At 38.6% G+C, this 26,816-nt stretch overlaps 1 protein-coding gene across 9 annotated transcripts in view; it reads left to right on the top strand.

Moving 5' to 3' along the window:
* Nucleotides 1-26,816, top strand: part of CFAP54 (cilia and flagella associated protein 54) — a 312,887-nt gene that overhangs the window by 257,110 nt on the left and 28,961 nt on the right. For 6 of the 9 annotated variants that reach the window (XM_019961126.2, XM_070789565.1, XM_070789567.1 and 3 more), the window contains 3 exons: nucleotides 305-478; nucleotides 20,697-20,803; nucleotides 23,715-23,856. In XM_019961126.2, coding sequence (XP_019816685.2) covers nucleotides 305-478; nucleotides 20,697-20,803; nucleotides 23,715-23,856 — 423 coding nt within the window. Of the gene's footprint in view, nucleotides 1-304; nucleotides 479-20,696; nucleotides 20,804-23,714; nucleotides 23,857-26,816 lie in introns of those variants that run through there. The other 3 variants (XR_011566649.1, XM_070789566.1, XR_011566651.1) reach the window with 2 other exon arrangements.

A 26,816-nucleotide genomic window follows, 5' to 3' on the forward strand; every position in this document is an offset into this window, starting at 1 on the left:
TATGGTGATCTTGAGACTGAAGTGATAGCACTGATATTTCCCCTCTAGATCGTTATTCTTGGATATTCACCAAAGTGGCAGACATTTGTTGAGTCCACTGGGTTTTGAAGCATATTTTTTTTCCACAGAAGAGTCTTCTCTGTGGTAATCGGGAGGTTTTTAAGACCTACATCCATAAAGCAAGCTGAGATGATTCCCAGAGTTTTCCAGTATAGTCACTATTGAATGAAAATTGAATGAATGTCTTAAATATTGAATACATTCATTGCCAGCAATAAAGTGAATGTTTCTCTTCGTTCCCCAGACAGGAGTAACCAATGCTTCTCTATGCTCCGATTTATCACTAAAGACCGTTAGCAGCACATTGTATGGAGACGTGGTGCCACCAGTTGTGGCAACACAAGCTTTAAACAAAGAACTTTGTTTTCAGTGGTACATTCCTCCCCTGGAAAAACCTCCAAAGGAAACAGAACCTATGGTATGTAACATAATTACAAAGCTAAATCTTAGATTTGGATGTAAAATTTAACGGAGCCATTATAAGAGTAGAGAATATCCTCTAGTCATATACACAGAAATGTCCAGCAATTTAGAATCTATATTGTCTAGTAAAATAACTGTGCAAGTAACTAAGAAATCTTGAGAATGTCTGATTCCTGTTGATCGTTTTCCTTTTTCCTGAACTTAAAAAGAAACTTTTCAGTGTATCACCATTATATGTGACATTTAGTGTTTTCTTATAGTTACCCTTTATCACATTAAGGAGATTTTTTCATACTTCCACTTTGATAGAAAGTTTTATTGTGACTATTTTACTATATCTATTAAGATGACTTTATGACTGATCTCTTTTAATATGGTAGTTGATTTTATATGTTAAATCAACCATGTGCTCCTGAAATTGGCCATGATGTATTAATTTTATTGGATTTGGTTGGCTAATGTTTCCTAATGAATTTTTGCCACTATTTTCAAGAGAAATGGGGCTTCCCTTGTGGTTCAGCTGGTAAAGAATCCACCTGCAATGTGGGAGACCTAGGTTCAATCCCTGGGTTGGGAAGATCCCGTGGAGAAGGGAAAGGCTACCCATTCCAGTATTCTGGCCTGGAGGATTCCATGGACTGTATAGTCCATGGGGTTGCGAAAAGTTGGACACAACTGAGTGACTTTCACTCAAGAGTAATGTTGGGCTATAGTTTTTCCTTTTTGTGCTATCTTTGTCAGATATTTTCTGTATGAGCCTTTTGTTAGGCTCATAAAATTCATTGATAAATAAAATCATGGTTTTCTGTTCAATAGTGAAGTTTGTGTAAGTTTGTGGTGGTGATATAATTGTTAAGTTGTGTCTAACTCTTGCCATCCCATGGACTGTAGCCCACCAGGCTTCTTTGTTTATGGGGATTCTCCAGGCAAGAGTGCTGGAGTGTGTTGCCATTTCCTTCACCAGGGGATCTTCCTTACCTAGGGATCGAACCAGAGACTCTTGCATCTCCTGCAAGGTAGGCGAATTCTTTACCACTGAACTTGGTTCAGTTCAGTCGTTCAGCTGTGTCCAACTCTTTGCTACCCAATGGACTGCAGCATGCCAGGCTTTCCTGTCCATCACCAACTCCCAGACTTGCTCAAACTCATGTCCATCAAGTTGGTGATGTCATCCAACCATCTAATCCTCTGTTGTCCCCATCTCCTCCTGGCTTCAATCTTTCCCAGCATCAGAGTCTTTTCCAATGAGTGAGTTCTTCGCTTCAGGTGGTCAAAGTATTGGAGTTTCAGCTTCAGCATTAGTCCTTCCAATGAATATTCAGGACTGACTTCCTTTAGGATTGACTGGTTGGATCTCCTTGCTGTTCAAGAGACTCTCAAGAGTCTTCTCCAACACCATAGTTCAAAAGTGTCAGTTCTTTGGTGCTCAGCTTTCTTTATAGCCAAACTCATACATCCATACATGACTACTGGAAAAACCATAATTTTGACTAGATGGACCTTTGTTGGTAAAGTAATGTCTCTGCTTTTTAATATGCTGTCTGTGTGGGTCATAGCTTTTCTTCCAAGGAGCAAGCATCTTTTAATTTCATGGCTGAAGTCACCATCTGATTTTAGAGCCCCCCAAAATAAAGTCTGTCACTGTTTCCATTGTTTCCCCATCTATTTGCCATGAAGTGATGGAGCCAGATGCCATGATCTTAGTTTTTTGAATGTTGAGTTTTAAACCAACTTTTTCACTCTCCTCTTTCACTTTTATCAAGTGGCTCTTTAGTTCTTCGCTTTCTGCCATAAAAGTGGTATCATCTGCATATCTGAAGTTATTGATATTTATCCTAGCAATCTCGATTCCAGCTTGTGCTTCATCCAGCCAGGCATTTCTCATGATGAACTCTGGATATAAGTTAAATAAGCAGGGTGACAATAACAGCCTTGACGTATTCCTTTCCAGTTTGGAACCAGTCTGTTGTTCCATGTCCGACTCTAACTGTTGTTTCTTGACCTGCATACAGCTTTCTCAGAAGGCAGGTAAGGTGGTCTTGTATTCCCATTTCTTTTTTTTTTTTTAACCATTTATCATTTATTTATTATTATTATTTTTTACTTTACAATATTGTTTTGGTTTTGCCATACATCAACATGAATCTTCCACGGGTGTACACGTGTTTCTCATCCTGAACCCCCCTCCCACCTCCCTCCCCGTACCATCCCTCTAGGTCATCCCAGTGCACCAGCTCCAAGCATCCTGTATCCTGCATTGAACCTGGACTGGCGATTCATTTCATATATGATACTATACATGTTTCAATGCCATTCTCCCAAATCATCCCACCCTCTCCCTCTCCCACAGAGTCCAAAAGACTGTTCTATACATCTGTGTCTCTTTTGCTGTCTCACATACAGGGTTATCGTTACCATCTTTCTAAATTCCATATGTATGTGTTAGTATACTGTATTGGTGTTTTTCTTTCTGGCTTACTTCACTCTGTATAATAGGCTCCAGTTTCATCCACCTCATTAGAACTGATTCAAATGAATTCTTTTTAATGGCTGAGTAATACTCCATTGTGTATACACAATGTATACCACAATGTATACCACAGCTTTCTTGTCCATTCATCTGCTGATGGACATCTAGGTTGCTTCCATGTCCTGGCTATTATAAACAGTGCTGCGATGAACATTGGGGTACATGTGTCTCTTTCAATTCTGGTTTCCTCGGTGTGTATGCCCAGCAGTGGGATTGCTGGGTCATAAGGCAGTTCTATTTCCAGTTTTTTAAGGAATCTCCACACTGTTCTCCATAGTGGCTGTACTAGTTTGCATTCCCACCAACAGTGTAAGAGGGTTCCCTTTTCTCCACACCCTCTCCAGCATTTATTGCTTGTAGACTTTTGGATCGCAACCATTCTGTCTGGCATGAAATGGTACCTCATAGTGGTTTTGATTTGCATTTCTCTGATAATGAGTGATGTTGAGCATCTTTTCATGTGTTTGTTATACAAGCCACTCCTGCAGCTCAATTGCAGAAAAATAAACGACCCAATCAAAAAACGGGCCAAAGAACTAAATAGACATCTCTCCCATTTCTTTAAGAATTTTCCACAGTTTGTTGCAATCCACACAGTCCAGGGTTGTAAGTTTGGAGTAACCCTTTTTCTCAGATACTTGCTAAGAGTTTATCAAAGTAAAGCATTTATGTTTTTGTTGTGAGGCAATATAAGACTAGTGATGTAAGTCTCCATAGTTAGAGGCAGTCTTTAGGCAATAGTACTAACAACATGCTGGTTTTCAGAGCTGGTATCAGTTCTGGTTGGGCTAATATCTGTTCTAATTGTAAGTGCATGTGTCAAAACAAGTTTTAAGTATTTTAACTGTCACCCCTGTGACATTAGGGTTTTCTATTTCTTCTTGACTCAGTTTTGTCTAAAGTTTCTTTTTCTAGGAAATTTTCCATTTTATTTAAAATTTGTCTCATCTTTTTGGATAAGGCAATGGCTACCCACTCCAGTATTTGTGCCTGGAGAATCCCATGGACAGAGGAGTCTGGTGGGCTACCATCCATGGAGTTGCAAAGAGTCAGACGCAACTGAGTGACTAAGCACTCATGCTCATCTTTTTAACCAATCTGTGTATTTGTAGCTGAAGTGCCCCTTTTGAAACTTTATATATTGCTTATCGGTGCATTTTTTCTTGGTTATTGTCACCAGAGATTTCTCATTAATCAATTTTATTTCATTAATCCTACATATCTTTCCTCTACTGTTTTTTTTTTTTTGTAATGTGTGTATGTGTTTTCTTTTCCTAACTGACTTCTTGACATAGATGTTTAGCTCAATATTTAGTCCTTTCTTTCTTAATCTATGCATTTAAGGCTATCAGTTTCTCTCTAAATTTTGTTTTGGCTTCATCCTACAAATTTTTATTATAGTATTGTCATCATCTTTCAGTAAAAAAATAACTTTTTAAATTTCCAATATGATTTCTTCTTTGACTTAACAAGTCATTTCAACATGTTTCTTACAACTTACATGAAGTTTTTCTAGTTATCTTTTGTTATTTATTCCTAGATTATTTTGTTCTGTGTTAATAAAAAATATTCTATATGATTGACATTTGTTGAAACTTGCTTTTTCACCAGGAAATGTTTATTGTGTAAATATTCCATTGCTCTTAAAAAGAATGTGCTCTCCTCAGTTGTTGAGGCAGTGTTGATATATGTGCAATAGGCCAGTTTGTGTAGTCTTATCCAGGTACTCTGTATCGTTACTGACTTTTCTATTTTTGTTTGGCTTCTTATTTTTTTAAATCAAGAACTGTTGACCCTTGAACAACATAGGAGTCAGGGTGCTGCTGGCCTTCCACACAGATGAAAAATCTATGTGTAACTTTACAGTTGGCTTTCCACATCCACATTTGTGGATTCAGCCACCTATGGATTGTGTATAATAGTATAATAGTACATATTTATTGAAAAGAATCCTCATAAAGTAGGACCTGTACAATTCAAACCTATGTGTTCAAGAGATTTTACCATTTAATTCTGTCACTGAGATTGTTGTTCTTTGGTTTTTTCGTGTAGTTCTGTCAAATTTTGCTTTATGTAATCAGAGGCTTTGTTCTTAGGTACGATCAGGTTGACAAGCATTGTGACTTCTTGGCGATTTCAGTATTTTGTCATTTTGAAGTGACTTCTGACCTTTTCATAAGAATACTTTTTCCCTCATAAAGTCTGCCTTGTCTGATATTACTAAAGGAAAATGACTTTCTCATGATTATTATTTTCACAGTATTTCTTTTTCCAGCCTTTTGCTTTCAGCCCTTTTGTGTCCTTGTGTTTTAGTTGTATTTTTAAATAAGAATATATGCTTGGATATCTTAAAATGCAGTCTGATAACATTGTATTTTGACTAGCAAAGGTAATTCAGTCACAGTTAATATAAATGCTACTCTATTTGTTTTGAAATCTACCATATTATTTTAAACTATGACTTCTCTCAGTTTTCTGTCTTTCTCTCATTTTGGGATTGATTATTTTTCTCATGCATTTTTACTCTCTGAATTTTGAAATGATGCACGCTTTTGCTGTGCTTTTAGTGGTTACCCCTCAGGACAACATACATACTTATCAATTTTAAAGTCAATGAATAATGTCTTTATTCCTGTAATGATTTATATTATTGTACATTTTCTTTTTAGTAACCAAGATAATATTATTTTTATTTTATACAGGAGTTATTTTCCTTTAGAATTTTATATATATTCAACATTTGCTTTGCTTTCTATTCCCTCTTGCATTTTAGACTTTCCATTTAGGATCACTTCTTTCTGTTGAAGTATATATTTTGAAATTTCTTTTGGTGACCATCTTCTGGAGGCAAACACTCTCAATTTTTGTTTGCCTGACAAATGTCATTGTTTTACATTATCTAGGAAGTAAATTTTTATGGAGTAGAGAATTCAAGCTTGGAAATTATTCTCTTTTAGTACATTGAAAATGTTACTTACTCATTTCCAGTGTTGCTCTTAAGAGTCAAATTGCTGTTGCTTTAAAAAATATTCTGACTTCTTTGATGAACCACTTTGGAGGCGGTCTTTGCACAGTTTTACTAGGAATGGTCTTCTTTTTATTTATTTTGCTTTCATTAGTGCAGTGGTAAGAACATAGGTTCTAGAGCCCTCAGAATGGGGCAGATCAAACTCCTGTTTTGAATCCCAGTTCTGTTATTATACTTAGTAATTTTGTGACCTTTGGTAGATAAGTTTTCTGTATCATGAGTACCCCAGAGATAATTGTGTAAACGTGTTAGTCACTCAGTTGTGTCTAACTCTTTGCGATCCCATTGACTGTAGACCACAGGCTCCTCTGTCCATGGAATTCTCTGGGTGAGAACACTGGAGTGTGTTGCCATTCCTTCTCCAGGGGATCTTCCTGACCCAGGAATCGAGCCTGTGTCTCTTATATCTCCTGCATTGGCAGGCGAGTTCTTTACTGTCTGAGCTACCAGGAAAGCCCTAATTGTGTAAATGTAACCTAACTTATATGCAGAGTACATCATGAGAAATGCTGGGCTGGAAGAAGCACAAACTGGAATCAAGATTTCTGGGACAAATATCAATAACCTCAGATATGCAGATGACACTACCCTTATGGCAGAAAGTGAAGAGGAACTAAAAAAAAAAGGAAAGTGAAAGAGGAGAGGAGAATGAAAATGTTGGCTTAAAGCTCAACATTCAGAAAACTAAGATCATGGCATCTGGTGCCATCACTTCATGGGAAATAGATGGGGAAACAGTGGAAACAGTGTCAGACTTTATTTTTTGGGGCTCCAAAATCACTGCAGACGGTAATTGCAGCCATGAAATTAAAAGACGCTTACTCCTTGGAAGGAAAGTTATGACCAACCTAGATAGCATATTGAAAAGCAGAGACATTACTTTGCCAACAAAGGTCCGTCTAGTCAAGGCTATGGTTTTTCCAGTGATCATGTATGGATGTGAGAGTTAGACTGTGAAGAAAGCTGAGCACTGAAGAATTGATGCTTTTGAACTGTGGTGTTGGAGAAGACTCTTGAGAGTCCCTTGGACTGGAAGGAGATCCAACCAGTCCATTCTACAGGAGATCAGTCCTGGGTGTTCCTTGGAAGGACTGATGCTGAAGCTGAAACTCCAATACTTTGGCCACCTTATGCAAAGAGTGGACTCATTGAAAAAGACTCTGATGCTGGGAGGGATTGGGGGCAGGAGGAGAAGGGGACAACATAGGATGAGATGGCTGGATGGCATCACCGACTTGATGGAAATGAGTTTGTGTAAACTCTGGGAGTTGGTGATAGACAGGGAGGCCTGGCATGCTGTGATTCATGGGGTCGCAAAGAGTTGGACACAACTGAGCAACTGAACTGAATTGAACCTAAATAGTAGTTGTTATTTATTATTATGTAATTTTAACAGTATTACACTATTTTAAAGTTTAATAACTTCAAATATATATATGATACACTCGGTAAGCATCATTTTTAAAGCACCTTTTAAAAGACATACAGATGGCTAACAAACACATGAAAAGATGCTCAACATCACTCATTATCAGAGAAATGCAAATCAAAACCACTATGAGGTACCATTTCATGCCAGTCAGAATGGCTGCAATCCAAAAGTCTACAAGCAATAAATGCTGGAGAGGGTGTGGAGAAAAGGGAACCCTCTTACACTGTTGGTGGGAATGCAAACTAGTACAGCCACTATGGAGAACAGTGTGGAGATTCCTTAAAAAACTGGAAATAGAACTGCCTTATGACCCAGCAATCCCACTGCTGGGCATATACACCGAGGAAACCAGAATTGAAAGAGACACATGTACCCCAATGTTTATCACAGCACTGTTCATAATAGCCAGGACATGGAAGCAACCTAGATGTCCATCAGCAGATGAATGGACAAGAAAGCTGTGGTACATATACACAATGGAGTATTACTCAGCCATTAAAAAGAATACATTTGAATCAGTTCTAATGAGGTGGATGAAACTGGAGCCTATTATACAGAGTGAAGTAAGCCAGAAAGAAAAACACCAATACAGTATACTAACACATATATATGGAATTTAGAAAGATGGTAACAATAACCCTGTATATGAGACAGCAAGAGAGACACTGATGTATAGAACAGTCTTTTGGACTCTGTGGGAGAGGGAGAGGGTGGGATGATTTGGAAGAATGGCATTGAAATACGTATAATATCATATATGGAACGAGTCGCCAGTCCAGGTTTGATGCACGATACTGGATGCTTGGGGCTGGTGCACTGGGACGACCCAGAAGGATGGTATGGGGAGGGAGGAGGGAGGAGGGTTCAGGATGGGGAACACATGTATACTTGTGGCAGATTCATTTTGATATTTGGCAAAACCAATACAATATTGTAAAGTTTAAAAATAAAATAAAAAAAAAGAGGAGAGAGTTGCAACAGAAAAGAAAAAAAAATTAAAAAAATAAAGTGTACCAGCAATATTTCCCTAGAGATACTTCAGGTGCCAATGTTGTACAGAAAAGAGAGTAAAATCTGAGTAACCAGCAAAACCGAAGTGTATAGTAAATGGGAGAAAAAACTTAATTCCTCTCTGAATGCTGTTTAAAAATTTGTATCACAAGCATAACTCATTTTAATGTTTATTATCTTTAATTCTATATCTTTATCCATGTCTAGTTCTTACATGTGTATAGATGTTTGCAATAGGGCTAACTGGGGAGCAGGAGGAGAGGTGGGCAAGAATTTGGGAGCAGTTCAGTATCAGTGCCTGAACTCTTTGGAGACGGAACACTGAGTCCAGTTCTGGGAGAGTCTTGAAGACGGGTCAAGCTTTGAAAAATGGGACAGTTGGTCACTATCACCTTTTACAGAGGAACCCTCCACTATAGCAATCCTTTGATTTCTGCTGTCTCTAAGAAGGGCCTCGGGCTCTTTCCCATGAAACATTTCCTGTATATTTTTGCCTTGTTCAGCACTTTTTATCTTTTTTTTGTTTTGCCTCCTGCAGTGGACTGCTCCTGCACCTCCCAGCTCTTGAGTGCTGTCCCCTCTAGCGGTGCCTCTGGTAGCTTCTGCTGCTCCTTGACTCATGTGACCTGTGTCAGATGGTAAAACCTCCAGAGCCCACCCTTTCTTTACTCTCAAGCACAGCTTCTCCCAACAGCCCCTCCATTCTGCGCCTCTAGGCTGGCAACCTAGGGCTAACTCCGGGTCTGTTATATATCCCTCCTACCATACAAAAAAGAGAAACTTTAACACCTAACTTCCCAGAAACATTGAAAGCTGTTTATCATATTTTGAAAGTACTCGCCTTCCTACCCTTTCCATGTTCAATCCTTGCCAGATATTCCACATGCATTTTAAAATAAAAAATCTGTGGTCTCTTTTGGGGGAATTTAGTGCAGTAGTTTTCAAATCACCGTTCCAAGAATCCTCATGGGTCATGGAGTCAATATAGTGAGTGGGTCACAAGTGGTATTTTTTTTTTTAAGAAATTAAATATAAGAAGGCAGTATCAGAATGCACCACATACAGTAAGTGGAAGTGTTTTCTGAAACATTTGTTTCAGGATAGATTCTGTTAAAAAGAGCATTTCTAGATTGACGTTCAGCATTCTGAAGAATTTGTTTACTGGCTGACAAGAGAACAAACAGAGTGATAAAAGAGGATTTCCATTCAGAAAGGGTTTGGAAACAGAAGGATGGCATGGTTGGGAAACAGATTGTTTACCCCAACAGTTAGTTTTAAAAAATGAAGAACAAAGCATAAAGTTCATTTCACAAAGCCATAGAAATATCACATCCCTATCAGTCTAGGGCAGGATGATCTGGGGGAGTTAATGCTAAGACTGCATCTGTGGCTGATAATTAGAATAACAAGGTTTTATGCATCGACAATAAAATCTGACAATTAGCATGGACCCATGAACTGGTGTCAGACAGAGATTAGAAGTGGAGCACCAACTAACAAATTCTAATTTAAACAGGTTGCTTGAGTAATTTTCGTAAGCCACAAGCAAAGACACAGAACACACAGTTTTCCTATCTTAGTTCAGGGACATTTTTTTCCACCTTTGACAATAAGTATGTATGTATTGGGTCATGATAAAAGATGCAGTGGCTGCCATAATTCTCAGCTACACAATCAGGAAATGCTGATTTAGGAGAGCTAGATGTTCTCAAATCTAAGAGTCTATTTTTTCAGAAGATAACACTGAAATTTTTTTGATGATTTAAATATTATTTGTGAACATTCATCTATTCATTATCTTAGACCTTCAGTGTAGAGTTTAACGTTGGAAAAACTGGGTGAAGCTCATGAAACCCCACAAGATGATACAGGTATTCTACTTCATTAACTTCACAACAACTCTATGAGATAGGTACAATTGTCCCTCAGTATCCACAGGGGATTGGTTCAGAAGGCCCTCAGATATCCACCAAAATCCAGAGATGCCCGGTCCCTTATATAAAATGGCAGGCGTGTGTGCTAAGTAGCTTCAGTCGTGTCTGACTCTTTGCAACACTGTGGCTGTACCCCACCAGGCTCCTCTGTCCCTGGGATTCTGCAGACAAGAATACTGGAGTGGGTTGCCATGCCCTTTTCCAGGAGATCTTCCCAACCCAGGGATCGAACCCACACTTCTTATGTCTCCTGAATTGGCAAGCAGGTTCTTTACCACTGGTAACACCTGGGAAGCCCCATAAAATGGCATAGCATTTGCACATACACTCTGCACATCTTATGTATACTTTAAATCATCTCCCCATTACTTATAAAACCTAATATGATGTAAATGTTATGTAGGTAGTTGCCAGAACATGGCAAATTCAAATGCTGGTTTTTGAAACTTCCTGAATTTTTAAAAATATTTTTGATTCCCAAGTTGTTGGATCCATGGATGCAGAAACCCTAGATTATAAATTATACTATCCTATTTAACAGAATTACCTTTAGTAGAATATAATAGAACCACACATGTTATTCATTGAAACTTCTTTACAAGCAAAGCATCTTTTGAACCATTTCAGTGTCTCCTAAGGACAATTACTGAAGAGACTGCTAGAGCTTATGATTCTAATGAACCTCCCAGACACTGGCATTAAAAAGCGTTGTAAGAATGGCTGATTTAGAAAGAAGACTACAGCTTAGCCTTAAGGAAATATAACCATGACCAAAGGTTTGATGGTCCAAATTTGTCTCAAAATTACACTTTAGGGCCTTTAGCTTTAAAGCACCTCATATTCTTGCTATTTTTAGCATACAGGGTAACCAGTAGAATGCTTTAGCTCACAAGCCAGCCTATTTGAGGTTCAGAATGAGACTGGAGTTATGTTTATAACTTGATAAGGCTCAAGGAATGCAACCCAGAGCAAGCAGGGCAGGGGAGGGGCAATAAAGCTTCCATAGCTGGCCCTTCCTTTTGGCCTGAGACCTAAGTTGGAGGGATGCAAACGACTGCAGGGGCTATTGCGTTGAAGGCACAGCCCAAGGCATGTTCTTCAGAGGCCATGGAAGTGGTAGGCAGACAAGCATGATCAAGTTAAAGAAGTCTGATCTGGCAAAGCTTGCCAGACTCCATCTGGCAAGTGAAAACACAGATTTGTACAGAGCTAAAATAGTTCTTGGAGATAAGTTTATTCAGAAGCCCAACAAGTCTGGGAACAAGAAATACAGAGCTGGTGCTCTTTTCTGGAGGCTTTTGTACCCCTAAGAAGAGCAAGACACTATTTCAGGGTCCCAAACAAACAGGCTATGCATTCAACACAAGCTGAGGCCTAGCTGGATGGTAAAGGATGAGTTAAGATTCCTGGGAAAACTAACAAGTCTTAATAAAAGCAGAAGCTCAATGTTATTAACTTGGATGTTAGGAGTGCTATAACTAAGATCATACAGATGCCCAGGACCTCCCCTGAGGTCTTCTAGATTTTGGGACTTGTTGCCTAAGTGATTAACTAGAGTTGGTCCTGCATATGGGGCCCAAGATTACCACCAGCTTCTGGGAACTGGGGAAGACAAAAGCTGGATAAGTGAGGCAGGAACTGGCATCTGAGAGTCCCTGGCCCTTGCAGAGTGTGGTCAGGAACCAATACCACCAGCACCCCTGGAAGCTCATTAGAAATGCAGAATCTTGAATCTCACTTTAGACTCACTGAATCAGAGTATGCATTTTACTTGCACATTCCAAAATGTATGCACTTTCAAGTTTGAGAAACACTGGTCTAGGCTGGTGATACCAATGCACTTATACTCTACAGATGACTCTCCAAGAAGTATTCTATTGCCAATTCATATAGTGGGCTCCACTGGTAACCTCTGATTTCTTTTGGTCCCACCCAAGTCACATGTCAGAACTGAAAGGAAACTAGAATACCTAAGCAACACTCTCGTTTTACACATGAGAAACAAAGTTCCATAGGGGTCAAATAACCAATGTCACAACTCGTAAGTGACAAAAAATAAGAATGCAAACCTAGGTCTTTTCATTTTAAATATTAATTTCTATATAAAATGTGTATAACTAATTGCTTGCTAACTAATTAATAAAGCATTTATTGAGTGCATACTGTATGCCAAGCATTTTGTTGGGCGATTAAGATATCAAGATGAGGAAATTACAAATCAGCTTGATCTAATGGAAGTGGAAAGTAGATTCTTCTTTCATTGTTCCTGGGCTGTAAGGACAAGACAGTTTTTTTTTTAAAGTGATATTTGTTTTTAAAAATTATTATTATATTAGTTTCAGCATAATGATTTCATATTTTTATACATCATGAAATAATCACCATGAAAAGTCTAGTTACCATCTGTCACCATACAAAGTTGTTACAATATGATTGACTATATTTCCTATGTTGTATATTATATCCCTGTGACTTATTTATTTTGTAACTGAAAGTTTGTAGCTGTTAATCTCCCTCAACTATTTCACTCATCCCCCAACCCCCCTCCCCTATGATGACCAAAAGTTTATTCTCTGTATCTATGAATCTATTTCTGTTTTGTTATGTGTCATCATGTTTTTTAGATTCCACATATAAATGAAATCTTGTCATATTTGTCTTTCTCCATCTGACTCATTTCACTTAGCATAATACCCTCTAGGTCTATCCATGTCGTCCCAAATGGCAAGATCTCAGTATTTTTATGGCTGAGAAATACATAATTTTCATTGGCATATATATAATTTTGAATTAGTGTTTTTTGCAGAGGTGGGATTGTTGGATGCTATGGTAGATCTGTCTTTCAGTTCATTTCAGTTCAGTCGCTCAGTCGTGTCTGACTCTTTGCAACCCCATGAATTGCAGCATGCCAGGCCTCCCTGTCCTTCACCAATTCCCGGAGTCTACTCCAACTCATGTTCATCGAGTCAGTGATGCCATCCAGCCATCTCATCCTCTGTCGTCCCCTTCTCCTCCTGCCCCCAATCCCTCCCAGCATCAGAGTCTTTTCCAATGAGTCAACTTATCTTTAATTAAAAAAAATTGTTTTCTATAGTGGCTGTACCAGTTTACATTTCTACCAGCAGTGCTTCAGTGTTCCCTTTTCTCCACATCTTCATCAACACTTGTTATTTGTTGTCTTTTTTATAGTAGCTGCCCTTTTAGGTGTGAGGTGATATCTCTCTGTGGTTTTGATTTGCATTTCCCTAAAAATTTTTGATGCTGAGCAGTTTTTCACGTGCCTGTTGACCATCAGTGTGTCTTCTTTGAAAACATGTCTGAGATCCTCTCAGATGTCCAGTTTTTAACCAGGTTTCTAATTTGTTGCTTTTTTTTGAGGTTGAGTAGCCTGAGTTCTTTGGATAGTTTGAATACTAATGTCTTACGAGATATATAATTTGCCAGATTCAAAAAAATATTGCTAAGGCCAATATCAAAGAGCATATTACCTATGTTTTCTTCTAGAAGTTTTATGGTTTCAGGTCTTACATTTAAGTCTTTAATCCACTTGAGTTTGAGTTTATTTGTATATATAGTGTGAGAGTAGTCCAGTTTAATTCTTTTGCATGTAGTTGTCCAGTTTTCTGAACACCATTTATTGAAGAAGTAGTCTTTTTCCCATTGTATATACTTGCCTTCTGTTGTAGAATGATTAACCATATAAGTGTGGGTTTATTTCTGGGCTCTCTATTCTGTTCCATTGATCTATATGTCTGTTTTTGTGCCAGTACCATTCTATTTTGATTGATATAGCTTTGTAGTAGGATTTGAAATCAGGGCGCATGATATCTCCAGCTTTGTTCTTATTTATCAAGATTCAGTTCAGTTCAGTTGCTCAATCATGTCCATCTCTGCAATCCCATGGACTGCAGCACGCCAGGCTTCCCTGTGCGTCACCAACTCCCAAAGGCTACTCAAACTCATGTCCATTGTGTTGGTGATGCTATCTAACCATCTCATCATCCTCTGTCACCCACCTCTCCTCCCGCCTTCAATCTTTCCCAGCATCAGGGTCTTTTCCACTGAGTCAGTTCTTCACATCAGGTGGCCAGAGTATTGGAGTTTCAGCTTCAGCATCAGTCCTTTCAATGAATATTCAGGACTGATTTCCTTTAGGATTGACTGGTTGGATCTCCTTGCAGTCCAAGGGACTCTCAAGAGTCTTCTCCAATACCACAGTTCAAAAGCATCAATTCTTCAGCGCTCAGCTTTCTTTATAGTCCAACTCTCACATCCATACATGACTACTAGAAAAACTATAGCTTTGACTAGACAGATGTTGGTAAAGTTATGTCTCTGCTTTTTAATATGCTGTCTAGGTTGGTCATAACTCTTCTTCCAAGGAGCAAGGGTCTTAATTTCATGGCTGCAGTCACCATCTGCAGTGATTTTGGAGCCCCCCAAAAATAAAATCTCTCACAGTTTCCATTGTTTCCCCATTTGTCCTAGTTCTGTAAAAAATTCCATTGGTATTTCAATAGAGATTACATTGAATCTGTAGGTTGTCTTGGGAAATATGGTCATTTTAACAGTTTTAATTCTTCCAGTTCATGAACACAGTATATCTCTCCATTTGTTTATGTTGTTTTCAGTTTCTTTTTATCTATATCTTATAGTTTTCTGAGTACAGGTCTTTCTTTTACCTCCTTGGTTAGATCTATTCCTAGGTATTTTATTCTTTTTGATGAAATTGTAAATGGGATTCTTTGCTCCTTCTGATAGTTCATTGTTAGTGTATAGAGATGCAACATATTTCTGGATATTAATTTTGTATTCTGAAACTTCATCGAACTTCATTTATATTAGTTCTAATAGTTTTTCTTGTGGTGTCTTTAGGATTTCTATATATAGTATCATGTCATCTTCAGACAGTGACAATTTTACTTTTTTCTCTAAAATTTGGATACCATTTATCTTTTTTTCTTGTCTGATTGCTGTACCTAGGACTTCAAACACTATATTAAATAAAAGTGGTCATAGTGGGCATTCTTGTCTTATTCCTGAACTTAGAGGAAAAGCATGATGTTACTTGTAAGTTTGTCATATATGGCCTTTATTATATTGTTGAGGTATGTTCTCTTTTATGCTCATGCTGTTGAAATTTTTTTTCATCATAAATGGATGTTGAATTTGTCAAAAACTTTTTGCGCATCTATTGAGATAATCATGTAATTTTTATTCTTCAATTTGTTAATGTGGTGCATCACATTGATTGATTTGCAAATACTGAGTCATCTTGCATCCCTGAGATAAATCTCAGTTGATCATGATGTACATACAAGACAATTTTAAATATAGTATCCCTCAGTGTTTGTAAAAAATCACATCACCTTTTTTTCATTGAAAAAGTCTTTTCAGAAGTGATTAAGGAAGCATTGGAAAATTTTTCATGGGTGTATTACCTCCTGAAGAATCCAGTCCTGGATATGCAAGGTGATATAATTTATCCCTGAGGGTAAAGACAAGTTGGGAATAGAACTAAACACTGTTCTCAACTGAAAACTAAGTGGATTAGATGAGAACAGGCTGCGGGATCAGATGGGAAGCTGGTTTGGGATTAGCAGCAGATCTAAGAGAATATGGGAAGTGAGGTATCCAGGTCAGGTTAAGGAGCCAGGGATGATCATGGTGCTACAAATGACAACAATAATGCTCTAAATACCACTTAAAGCAATTCACATTGACTCAGTCCTCACATTGATCCGTTGGATGAAGATTACCATATCTTCTACTTTACAAATGAGAACACAGAGGCATAATGTTTTAATAATTTTCGCAAGATCACACAGCCAGTAAGTGGTGGAGGCAAACCCAGGCACCCTGGCTCCAGAGCTCAGGTTCACAACAACTCTGAGTTTAGTGCTTTATTATTTAATTACAGCCCTATTTTATTCAAGTTAATTTTGACTTCAGGCTTTTATACTTTGAATCCAATTATCTATGCCAGGCTTCAGTTAAGTGCAGTTAAAGAAGTCTTTAAATTGTGTTGCAAAACCATTGACAAGTATCAGTTTTAGGAGGGAGAGTGTCATTTCCATAATCAGGGGTTAAATATAAAGCGTGGCTTCTATTTAAAATTTCCAACTAACATGCTTTGGGGAATTTGACTAGTTCTTAGCAGATTAATGGAAATTTCAGAAATATAAAGATGTTAACGTGTAGCAGGGATATGACTGAGTTGCTTGCTGTGCACCTGAAACTCTCACAGCACTGTTGTTCAGCCATACTCTAACATAAAATAAAAGTTAAAGGAGATGCTGTAAACACTGCTAAAGAAGTACAAGATATCACTCCTGTCCTCAGAGATTGTATGTGCTAGCCTGGGAGTCAAGGTTAACAAACACAGGCTGAGAGCAAACACCACTAAGCACTGGGAGATCTTGAGCTACTCTCTCTGGGATTCATTTCATTTTCTTTTCAGAAACGTTTCATTAAATTTTCCAAAGTTTGAAAAGTCAAATATTTTTAATGAGTAAAAAAAGAACAATTCTCTGTCTAGCTCTCCTTCTCCCTGAATCTCTCTCCTCAGATGTAATTGCTTCAAACTCTTTCAACTGTTTTTGTTTGGTTGTTTTGCTTTCACCCATTTAACTAAATTATGTGCTCAGGTGATGATTTCTCAAGTGATCAGCCTTACACACTCTTCTTCTCTGCACATTCTCCTAACTGAGTCCTATCACAATTCTTAAAGCATAGTCAGTGTTTACATTATGACTATGTAAATGTCACTCACTGCTGAGCCAAATAAGGTACTATTTCCTTTCTTGTCTTCTTTCCTGCAGGAAAAAAAAAAAAAAACCTGCCTCACTTTTGTTTCACTTAGTATTCTCTGTATTTTAGAATCTCTTATTCTTCCTAAGGTTTCAAATAACTATACAGTTCTTCTCCATGTGGACAAACTCATGAGCTTGTCTCTTAGTTCCTTTTTTCTTTCCTTCAGAGACATGCTTCAAACTGGACCAATTACTCTCATGGCTCAAATATCATCTTCAGAGCCCATTATCCATCCTCCTAATAATTCCTTCCTCTCTGAGTTGGATTCCCTTGCTCCCATGTTTCTCTCTGACTTGGCTTGCTCTCTCATGTTAAATGAACACATCTTCCATCTTCCCGAGAAAGAATGTGCTGGAGGTTCTGGTAATTCCGAGCTCACCAGACTCCACAGATTGCATCCATGGAAGGCTCTAGTAAAGAATAAAGCATGGCAGGAAGAAGAAAGCACAGATAGCCATTAGAGAGACTCAGGTACCCAGGAGGAGCTGCCTGGTCTCCTGGTCTCTGGCACACATGCTATCTATGGGTCATGAACCACTGAAATATGGTGAGATATGTTGGTTTCAAGAAAGCTGCTATCTTACTTGGGAGGGTTCTTTCATGTCTCTGATCATGTAGTCAAAACCAGACTGTGGGGCTATCAATGAGAGAAGTGATGATAAAAATAGACTCCAGATGTAAGTAATCAACATGTGTATTTTCTCAAAAAAAAAAAAAAATAGTGCTGGTAAGCTGACACAGGCAGCCTCCTGGTGTGTTTCACACCCCAAAAAAGAGCTGTGTTAATTACTTGCTAGTACATTCCATTCAGCTTTGGTCAAGGAACAGTTCCATTATTTCAGTCCTCTGAGATGGTTACCAAGGTGGCAATGTATTGAGATTATTCCTGCACTTACATAGGAAGTAAAGAGACCTTGTATACCTGACAAAAGGTCATCATTTTAATACTTAATTCACTGTTGTCTCAGCATAGAATTCTAGGTTGAAAATTATTTTCCCTCAAAATGTAGGAGGCACTCACTGTTCACTGCCTCTGGGAATTCTGCTTTGCTGTTGAGAGTTCTGTTCCCATTCTGATTCCTAGTTCTTTATTTGTGACGTCTTTCCTCTGCAAACTCTGGGGATCTCCCCTCTGTCCCCTGTGTTCTAAAGTTGCATGGTGCACCTTGGTGTGGGTATTGTTCTGGATCCTTAGGGTGCCTATTTCAATATATGAAGTTTATTCTTTGGTTCATGTAGATTTGTTTCTTTTATAATTCACTCCCTCTAATGATCTCTGCAATTTTTGGAATTTCTGTTATTCAGATAGTGAGCCTATTAGATTGAGTGTTTACTTTTCTCATCTTCCCCTGACCCCACCATTTATGTTTTTAAATTTAGGTTTATTTGGGGGGAGATATATTTAACTTTATATTTCAGTAATCTTTTATTGATTAGTTGTTATGATCATACATTTTTTTTAAATTTAAGAGTGCTTATTCTCTGTTCCATTTTAATAGCATTGTGTTCTAATTTTTAGATGCAACGCTGGCGTTTTTCTGTCTGAGAATATTAATTATGGTTTCATTGACATTTTCTTCTGCTCTCTGTCCTGTATCTGATTCTCCAAGTCCCTTTATTACATTAGTTCTGGTCTCTACCTTTCATTTCATGTCTAGTGACCCTTGGCTCTTCACTCATGTTTGAGAAAATGAGAATCATATTTAGTCAGGCTTATGGACTTTTGGCCTCACTGCAGTGTAGCTGAGCTAGCAATTTCATTGGAGGATCCTGAAATGTTAGATCTGAAGTTCTCTTCTCTTCATCTGGTAAATTTTACCAAAGAGGATCTTCTAGATTCCTGCTTGGTTTTCTACATTCTGGGTAGGGGCTAGAGTGGGATAAAGGGATGCCTCTTGTTCAGAATATGGACTTGCACTTATCAATGTTTTCAATTCAGCATTTCAATCCTGGACTAATGTCCTTCCTGAGCATATATCTTCTTTTTCTAAAATTTTTAATTGGAGGATAACTGTTTTACAATATTGTATTGGTTTCTGCCATACATCAACATGAATCAGCCATAAATATACATATGTCTCCCCGCTCTTGAACCTCCCTCTCACACCATTCCACCCCTCTAGGCTGTCACAGAGAACCTGATTTGAGCTCCCTGCATCACAGCGCAAATTCCTACTGGCTATCTATTTTACATATGGTAATTTGTATGTTTCAGTGCTACTGTCTCAATTCATCCCATCCTCAGCTTCCCTCACTGTGTCCACAACTCTGTTCCCTATGTCTGCATCTCGTAGATCTTCTCTGATTTAACCTCAACAGTGAAAGAAGTTTGGGCAGCGTAGAAGAGGCAGAAAAGGAGGAAGGGAGTCTCCTGGTTGCAAGAGCTCAGAGAAGGGATGGGAGGGAGATTATTCCTGAGGTTGTTGGGGTTCTTGGTCATGCTTGTCATCGGCAGCCCCTCTGAGGCCAGGTGGGACACCACCTTTCCTCTCTGCTGACTCAGCTATGCTCTTCCAGGTGCTTTCACAGTGTTGCTTCCATCTCTCATCTACTTCATTTTCTCTTTTGCTTCTGTCTTTGTGAATTTATGACTTTAAGAAATTTTTTTTATTATTAATTCATATTGGGAGACTGCAGGATCTTAGTTCCCTGACCCCTCATAGGGATTGAACCTATGCCACCTGGGGTGGAAGTGCAGAATTCTAACCACTGGACTGCCAGGGAATTTCCCACATCCCTTTACTCTTACTTTAGTTTGACTTGAGAGGAACCAGAGATAAATGAATGCACTTAATTAGTCAATTTTGATTATCAACTCTGGGGTGCAGCGTTCTTATATCTAAAATGAAGGACTTAGAGCGGACCACCTCTAAGTTTCTCTGAATCTCAAATTCTATAAATTCATTATAAAGAGGTGCCGTAGAGTATAGGCCTGACTCTAAGAACTGTCAAGAGGTCAAACATTAGGTAAATTACTAAAGCATGAGTCATTAGGAGACGTTTCATCTTAGAGGTGGGGGCTGAAAAATTGTGTGTGGATTGCACGCACAAAGAGAAGAAGAAGGGAATCGCCTGAGTGCACAAAAGTAGCCAAGACCACTGATGGGGAAAGGGGCATTTTGAGAAGGAACAGGAAACCAAGTTGGATATTTACCAGGTATATATTAGACTTGTTGCAGAGGACCTTCAAAGGCTAAATTTTAAACTTAACTGCAGTAAGAAATGTCAGTCTTTAAAAATAATATAATCTTAGTACCAACTAGCATTTATTTTCATCTCATAACCTTTGCACAATTCTTGTTCATATCATTTCTCTTTAAAGGGAATTGGGGGGAAAGCCTCATTTTTTCTCTTTCAAAGAAAAGCCATTTAAAGTATAATGACATTGTTTTGAGAGCCAATGCTGTAGTTTTTGAGGTGGAGTGTAATTTTGATGTCACATTTGAGATGTCTTTTCATTTACAGGTTTTATTGTTGTATGCATATAATATGAAGCCCCTGAATATTTCTGATGTTGCATCTGCTGCTTGCAACTGTGTGTACGTAGGCTCTTTCTGGGTTCCACTAAAAAGGCAAGTAAAGATGGATTATCTGCAATTCTAACCCTCTTTGCTGATATTTTCATAAGGTTGGCTGTTTCAGTAATATACAAGGTAAATCCAGGAGAACTTCTGGAAGACATTTTTGGAAGAATCTTCCTTTTACTTAGAGAAGTATGATATTTCAGTGGTTAAGAGCATGAACTCTGACTTCAGTCTTCTTTGGTTCACATGCCAGTGTGGCCTTCCCTATCTTAGTATCCTTGACCAGGCTACTTAACTTCTGTGTGCCTCAGTCTCTTTATCAATAAAATAAGAATAATAATAGGACCTAGTATTGCTGGAGTATGTGTTGGAGTATTGTCCTAGTATTGTGGGGCTTCCCTGGTGTCTCAGAAGGTTAAGAATTCGCCTGCAATGTGGGAGACCTGGGTTTGATCCCTGGGTTGGGAAGATCCCCTGGAGGAGGGCAGGGCAGCCCACTCCAGGATCCTTGCCTGGAGAATCCCCATGGATAGAGGAGCCTGGTGGACTGCAGTCCATGGGGTCCAAAGAGTCGGACACAACTGAGCAACTAAGCACAACAAATTGGAGTAACAGTTCTAGTACTTCATTAACAGATCACAGGGAGTACAAAGATGTTGTCTGTAGTTTTGCCTGTAGTTTAGGGTGTGTTTTAAAAATAACTTAATGTGACTCTGTATTAAGTTGTAATTAAGCCCAAACTCCATCCCCATCCCAGCCTCATCCTTCCCTCTCTGCCCAGTCCTATACGTTGGCCAATCCTATCTGTTCCCCCATCAGAAGTCTCTGCATCAGCCACATTGTTTACCTCCCTCTTCATCCAACAGTGGATGGAGACTCTTAACTTTCGCTCATGCCTGGGTTCTGTCTCTTCTGATTTCACCTTATTCAATTCCTTGTTTGTTTTCTTTTTTTTTTCTTTGCTTAGTTAATTTAGTTGTGATTCCACTATTTGTTACTATTGTGACCTTAAGCCTAACCCATTCCATTTTCTCATTTCTGAGATGGAAATAATACTCTGCCTACTTTTGGGGGTTATTGTTGGGATCAAGTCAGACAGTATATGCATATGTGGTGCATGCATGTATAATATATGCATATACTTTGTAAAACCAAAAGCACTGAGCAGATGTCAAGTTTCTTCACGGCCTCCTATACCTGTCAGCCTCAGCTCCTCCCCCTATTCACCACCTACTAAGTGCTCAGTGAACATAGACTTGGTGCTTTTCCATCCTTCTGAGGAGAGTCTGGTTCCTGCTTCCTGATTTCCATTTGGAAAGACTTCCTGGCCGCACCATGAAAGGGAATAAAACAAGAGATGTTTCAAGAACTGGCATACTTTTAATTATTCAGTCAACTTTCTTTTCCTTTTTTTTTTTTCGGTGAAATGGCAGAAAATCTTAGACATAAGACTGTGCTAGCACCACTAAGCCACAACACTGGGAAATCATGCTCCTACCTTTGTTGTCGTTCAATCACTAAGTCATGCCCAATTCTGCTCTTACCTTGTACATCCAAAAGGTAGCAGGATTTATTTTTAGAACTGCGTGATGAAAAAGATTATAATTTCTGCAGAACAGAATGTAATGAAACTGACAGGATTCTTTTTAAAAAAAAAAAAAAAAACTACAAAATGCTCTTGATTTTGGTGTGTTTATGATCAACAGTTTAGTAGACTAAAGTTAGGGACATGTCCCTGTTACTGAGGCTCTTATTGGGGAAGGTAACTGACAAATGTTCATCTGATTCATCCCGTGGTGATACAGTGAAAATAGACTATTTCTCTCACCCAGGGTGGAGTTCCTTGCGTTCCTATGGGGGTCAAGATAAGGGCAGTCTATAGGGAGTTGCTCTTGTTAACCATCCTTTAGAAGGCAAAGTAAGAGGATGCTGTGGAAAACTGGGGAATTGATGTTCCTGCATTTGTTCCTGATGTCATTTTGGTTTTTCGCATCGTCTACTTCTTTTACATAAAAATTTACCTCCATCCCTGGATAGAGACCTGTGGATCCATGCACATTTATGCACGCACCTGTTCTCTGCATACCTGGATCCTAGAGTCACTGGGAGCCCTGCAGGTGGCTGTTTGCTTCCTTTCCCTGTTTCATTGCTTTTCCAGCTTCTGACCTCATTGACTAGTTAACTCCTGCCTTTGACACCTCCACAAGTCACTGGACTGTGACTCCAGAAGCTTTCTGGCCTCAGTGTAATTACCACTCTGTCCTCTTCCCTCACCCTTGGCTTTTGCTTTTTCTTCTTTCTTGATTCTTCTCCCTAACCCCCACTCCCCACATGATACATGTCACTGTGTGGGCTCCTTGATTGGTCTCTTAGAGCCATGGCTGACTTGTCCTAATTCTTAGCTTCAGACCAGCCAGCCAATTGGAGATGGTACTGAGTTTAAGCAGGAGTGGATCTTTTGTCACTACCTGGTGTTTCTTTGCCCAAGTAGATATTTATTTCCTTAATTTTCATCTTAAGCAATATTTTGGCTGTCTACATTCCTTTTCTCACTATGCCTTTGTGCTTATGCTGCTGTGCTTAGTCATACCCATTTCCTTGCAACCCCATGGACTATAGCCCACCAGGTTCCTCTGTCCATGGAATTTTCCAGGCAAGAATACTGGAGTGGTTGCCATTTCCTCCTCCAGGGAATCTCTATTATGCCTTTGCAAGTTTATAATTATAAATCAGGGTATATAACTAAATCATAAACATCATACAGACAAGAATCACATCTCTTGGCTCATGTCTCTTGAATGAAGGAATAATTGAATGAGTGATGTTTGTGGGGTGGGGGCGGTTGCCAGAAATCTAAGTGTTAAATAACTAAGGATTTATTTTACACATATTATTGATTCTGGGAATAAATGAATGCCTTTCTTTTAAAATAAAATGCATATGTGTTTATTATTTTTAGAGTTATTTCAGTTCATGAGAAACTATCTAATCTTACGCAAATTGCTGAAATATCATTGCCAACAACTCCTAAAGTTACTTCAAATGAAAATTTACATGAAGTAGAGGAAACAGAAGAGAAATCAATTGATGCAGAAATGGAAGTAAGTTAATGGAAAATTATATTGCAGGATGGATGCCATTATCCATAATCATTTAAATTATTTTTTACTTTGTCAGAGAAGAATGAAACGTAGATAACATTATCTACATAACTAAACGTAGATCATGTGGTTCTTCTGGCCTTTACTTTCTCTACTTAGAGAACCAAATATGACCCAACTTTTGGACACATAAGTAATGTTTTCTTCAAAGCTCTTCTGATACTAAGAATCAGATGGTAATGAAAACAAAGCCAACCAAGAGAAATTATTCAGATATCACCATGGCTCCTAAGAAACAATCCTCTATAGCTTTATAATGTTACTTTTAATTTTTCACTCTAAGTCTAATATTTGAGCATTTTTATTATGCAAATAATATGTGAAGAAAAATTAGAAAATATAGATAAGCATGTATCTTTCAGACTTTTTCTGCACATCTGTATTTTTCTAACTAGAAAAAAAGGCATATTATATTAACGTTATAGTGTGTTATTCATCTGATTACAGAGTTGAATGGTTTTGTGATGGAGTTCATGTTTTGGAGGAAAGGGTTATTTCTCTTTTATTCCTTCTGTGTTCTAAACCTGTTGAAAAATGCGACACAGGAAATGGATACTGTATATGGAGATGTCAAAACATCAGCATCATTGCTGATAAAACTGATTAACAAACATGGCACTGGATCTATGGCCAAATAAGCTTATCACCATTCCACCCCTGAATTAGCCAGACTTGCCCACCTAGTTACACAGTTATCTAGCATACTTGTGTGACCATAGGATTTCCACCACTCCCCTCCTGCCCCTGGAAGGCTGACCACATGGAGGAGCAGAGAATAATAGTCCTGTAGGCAGGGTGCCTCCAAAAATGTAAGCAAAGATTGCTTTGATGGGGCTGAGCCTAGCACACTCTGTTGCTTTTCTCAGACTCATCAGTCAAATAAGTGACTCTGCTCTCCTGGCTAGGTCTGAAAGGAGCTACAAGTGTCCCTCCTTCTCAGGAGTGGAGTGGGAGTTCCTAATCCTCTATGGAAAAATGAGAGAAGCAGAGAATGCGTGTCCTCCCCTAACCACTTGCTCTTTGAATTTCCATTTGTACATTCCTCCAGTTTCTTGAGATATGTGTTCCCTAGTTACTGCAGCAACTTTTTTTGGAAAAAAAAAAAAAAAAAAGATGAAATAGATGGACAAGGTTTAAATGAAAAGGGACAGTCTCCTGCCCAACATGTCCACAACCTGCAGTCCTGCAAGCAGTCCACTTGCAGCTCTTTCATCTGTTCCTTTTGTTATTTAGTTCCAAGTCTATAAATAATTTGCAGAATCAGTTGCGAAAAACAAGGCAACCAATACAACTTCAAATCCAAGTGAGTCCACTGGGCTCCACGGCTCCCCACACCAGCCTCCAGGCTAGCAGAGCACCCATTCTCTGGAGCATCTCCAGGCACTGGGCTGCGGCGAAGAAAGGGAGCACAGCATAGCCTGGTTCTGCAGGTTTACATCATGTCACTTCCTTTCACATGTCATTGGATGAATAATTCACAAGCCATGCCAACAATTCTGCTACCAACTTGGCAAGAGGAAAGCCGGAATAATGATGAATAATGCTACTGAGAGCCAAAAATAATTAGTTTTCTCCTTTGATGTATCAATTCCATATAGTATCTCTTGATTTTACTATTATGTGTAAGGACTTGAATCCCTTATACTTCGCAACTGTTCCTTTCCCCTTCCTTTCTAAATATTGTTATATCACAGAATTTAATTAAGCCAGCATTCAGTGTTTACATTATTATAACCCTCTAAACAGTGTTCACAGTTTAGAGGGTACTGTGGTTATTTTCCTTTCCTGTAGAAGGTTTGATTTTTCCTCTATCTGTCTTTTTTCTTAGCTTCTCTCTGATCATTACATGAGGTCTGTCATGTTCATCCATAAACTTTTTTACCCAAGCATAAATAGTTATGTCTCAACTCTTCTTTCCCTTCCTGGAGGCCCCTCTCTGACTCTGGTTAAGGACTGGTCACCCCCAATGCCGGTAGCACACCTCTAATTCTGGGACCTCCCTCTGCTGCTTTTCTGTTTGAATTCCCAGCCACTTGGGTCCCATATCTGTTTGACTTCTCTGTTAGCTTTTAGCATCTTTCGTTTATTTTTGAGCTGCTGAATCTTTTTTTTAATCACTTTTTGCTAGTTTGATATTTAATTGGTTACCAATAAGAAAACATTTTTAATTCTCAAAGAGTATGATTGGTATGGGCTCACTTTGTTTTCTTGTTTACCTCATCTTCACACCAATTATGGGAAAGTGCAAAATCTAGCAACTCTCCTGATCTTCAGAATATACACGTGGGTGTTTTTTGGTCTAAATTTACCAGTGACGTGAATGAGTGCATTTTTCCCGGTTGTGAAAGCACCAGTCCCGTAAGAGGATTATCAGGCAAGAACAGTTAGTCTTTGCAAAGAAACAACTTTCCAGAGTTTGTATCACCTGTGCTCTGTGCCTACATTTATCATAGAACTGATAGCTTAGAATTTTAGTTGCACATCCTTTACAGGTCCCCAAATGTTATGGCACAAATTACCAGATGTTTAACGATAGTAATACTATCCTGAGAACTTACAATAAATCTCCTGGTAGATCAGATACCTCAAGCTCATGAGATTCATATACGTAATTCTTTTCCTAAAGTGCATTGTTGCCCTTTCACATCTGTTTTCAAGAACTCATTTTTAAACTTCTTTCATAAATCTCTTACAATCATAGTTTTTTAGTCATAGACCAAACTTAACAGGTTGCTGTCCCTGAGCCATAACCTAGACTACTCTTTGCTGAAATTGTCCTTGAATCCATTATTAGATAATTCGTAAAAGGAAAGTGATTGTGTTTCTCCTGAACCCATTTGTCTTCCCAGCTGACATTGTCTGAGACAGGAGTTTGAGTGTCCATAGAGTAAACATTCTAG

Source organism: Bos indicus, chromosome 5 (assembly GCF_029378745.1).
Source record: "Bos indicus isolate NIAB-ARS_2022 breed Sahiwal x Tharparkar chromosome 5, NIAB-ARS_B.indTharparkar_mat_pri_1.0, whole genome shotgun sequence".
In the NCBI taxonomy this organism is placed as follows: domain Eukaryota; kingdom Metazoa; phylum Chordata; class Mammalia; order Artiodactyla; family Bovidae; genus Bos; species Bos indicus.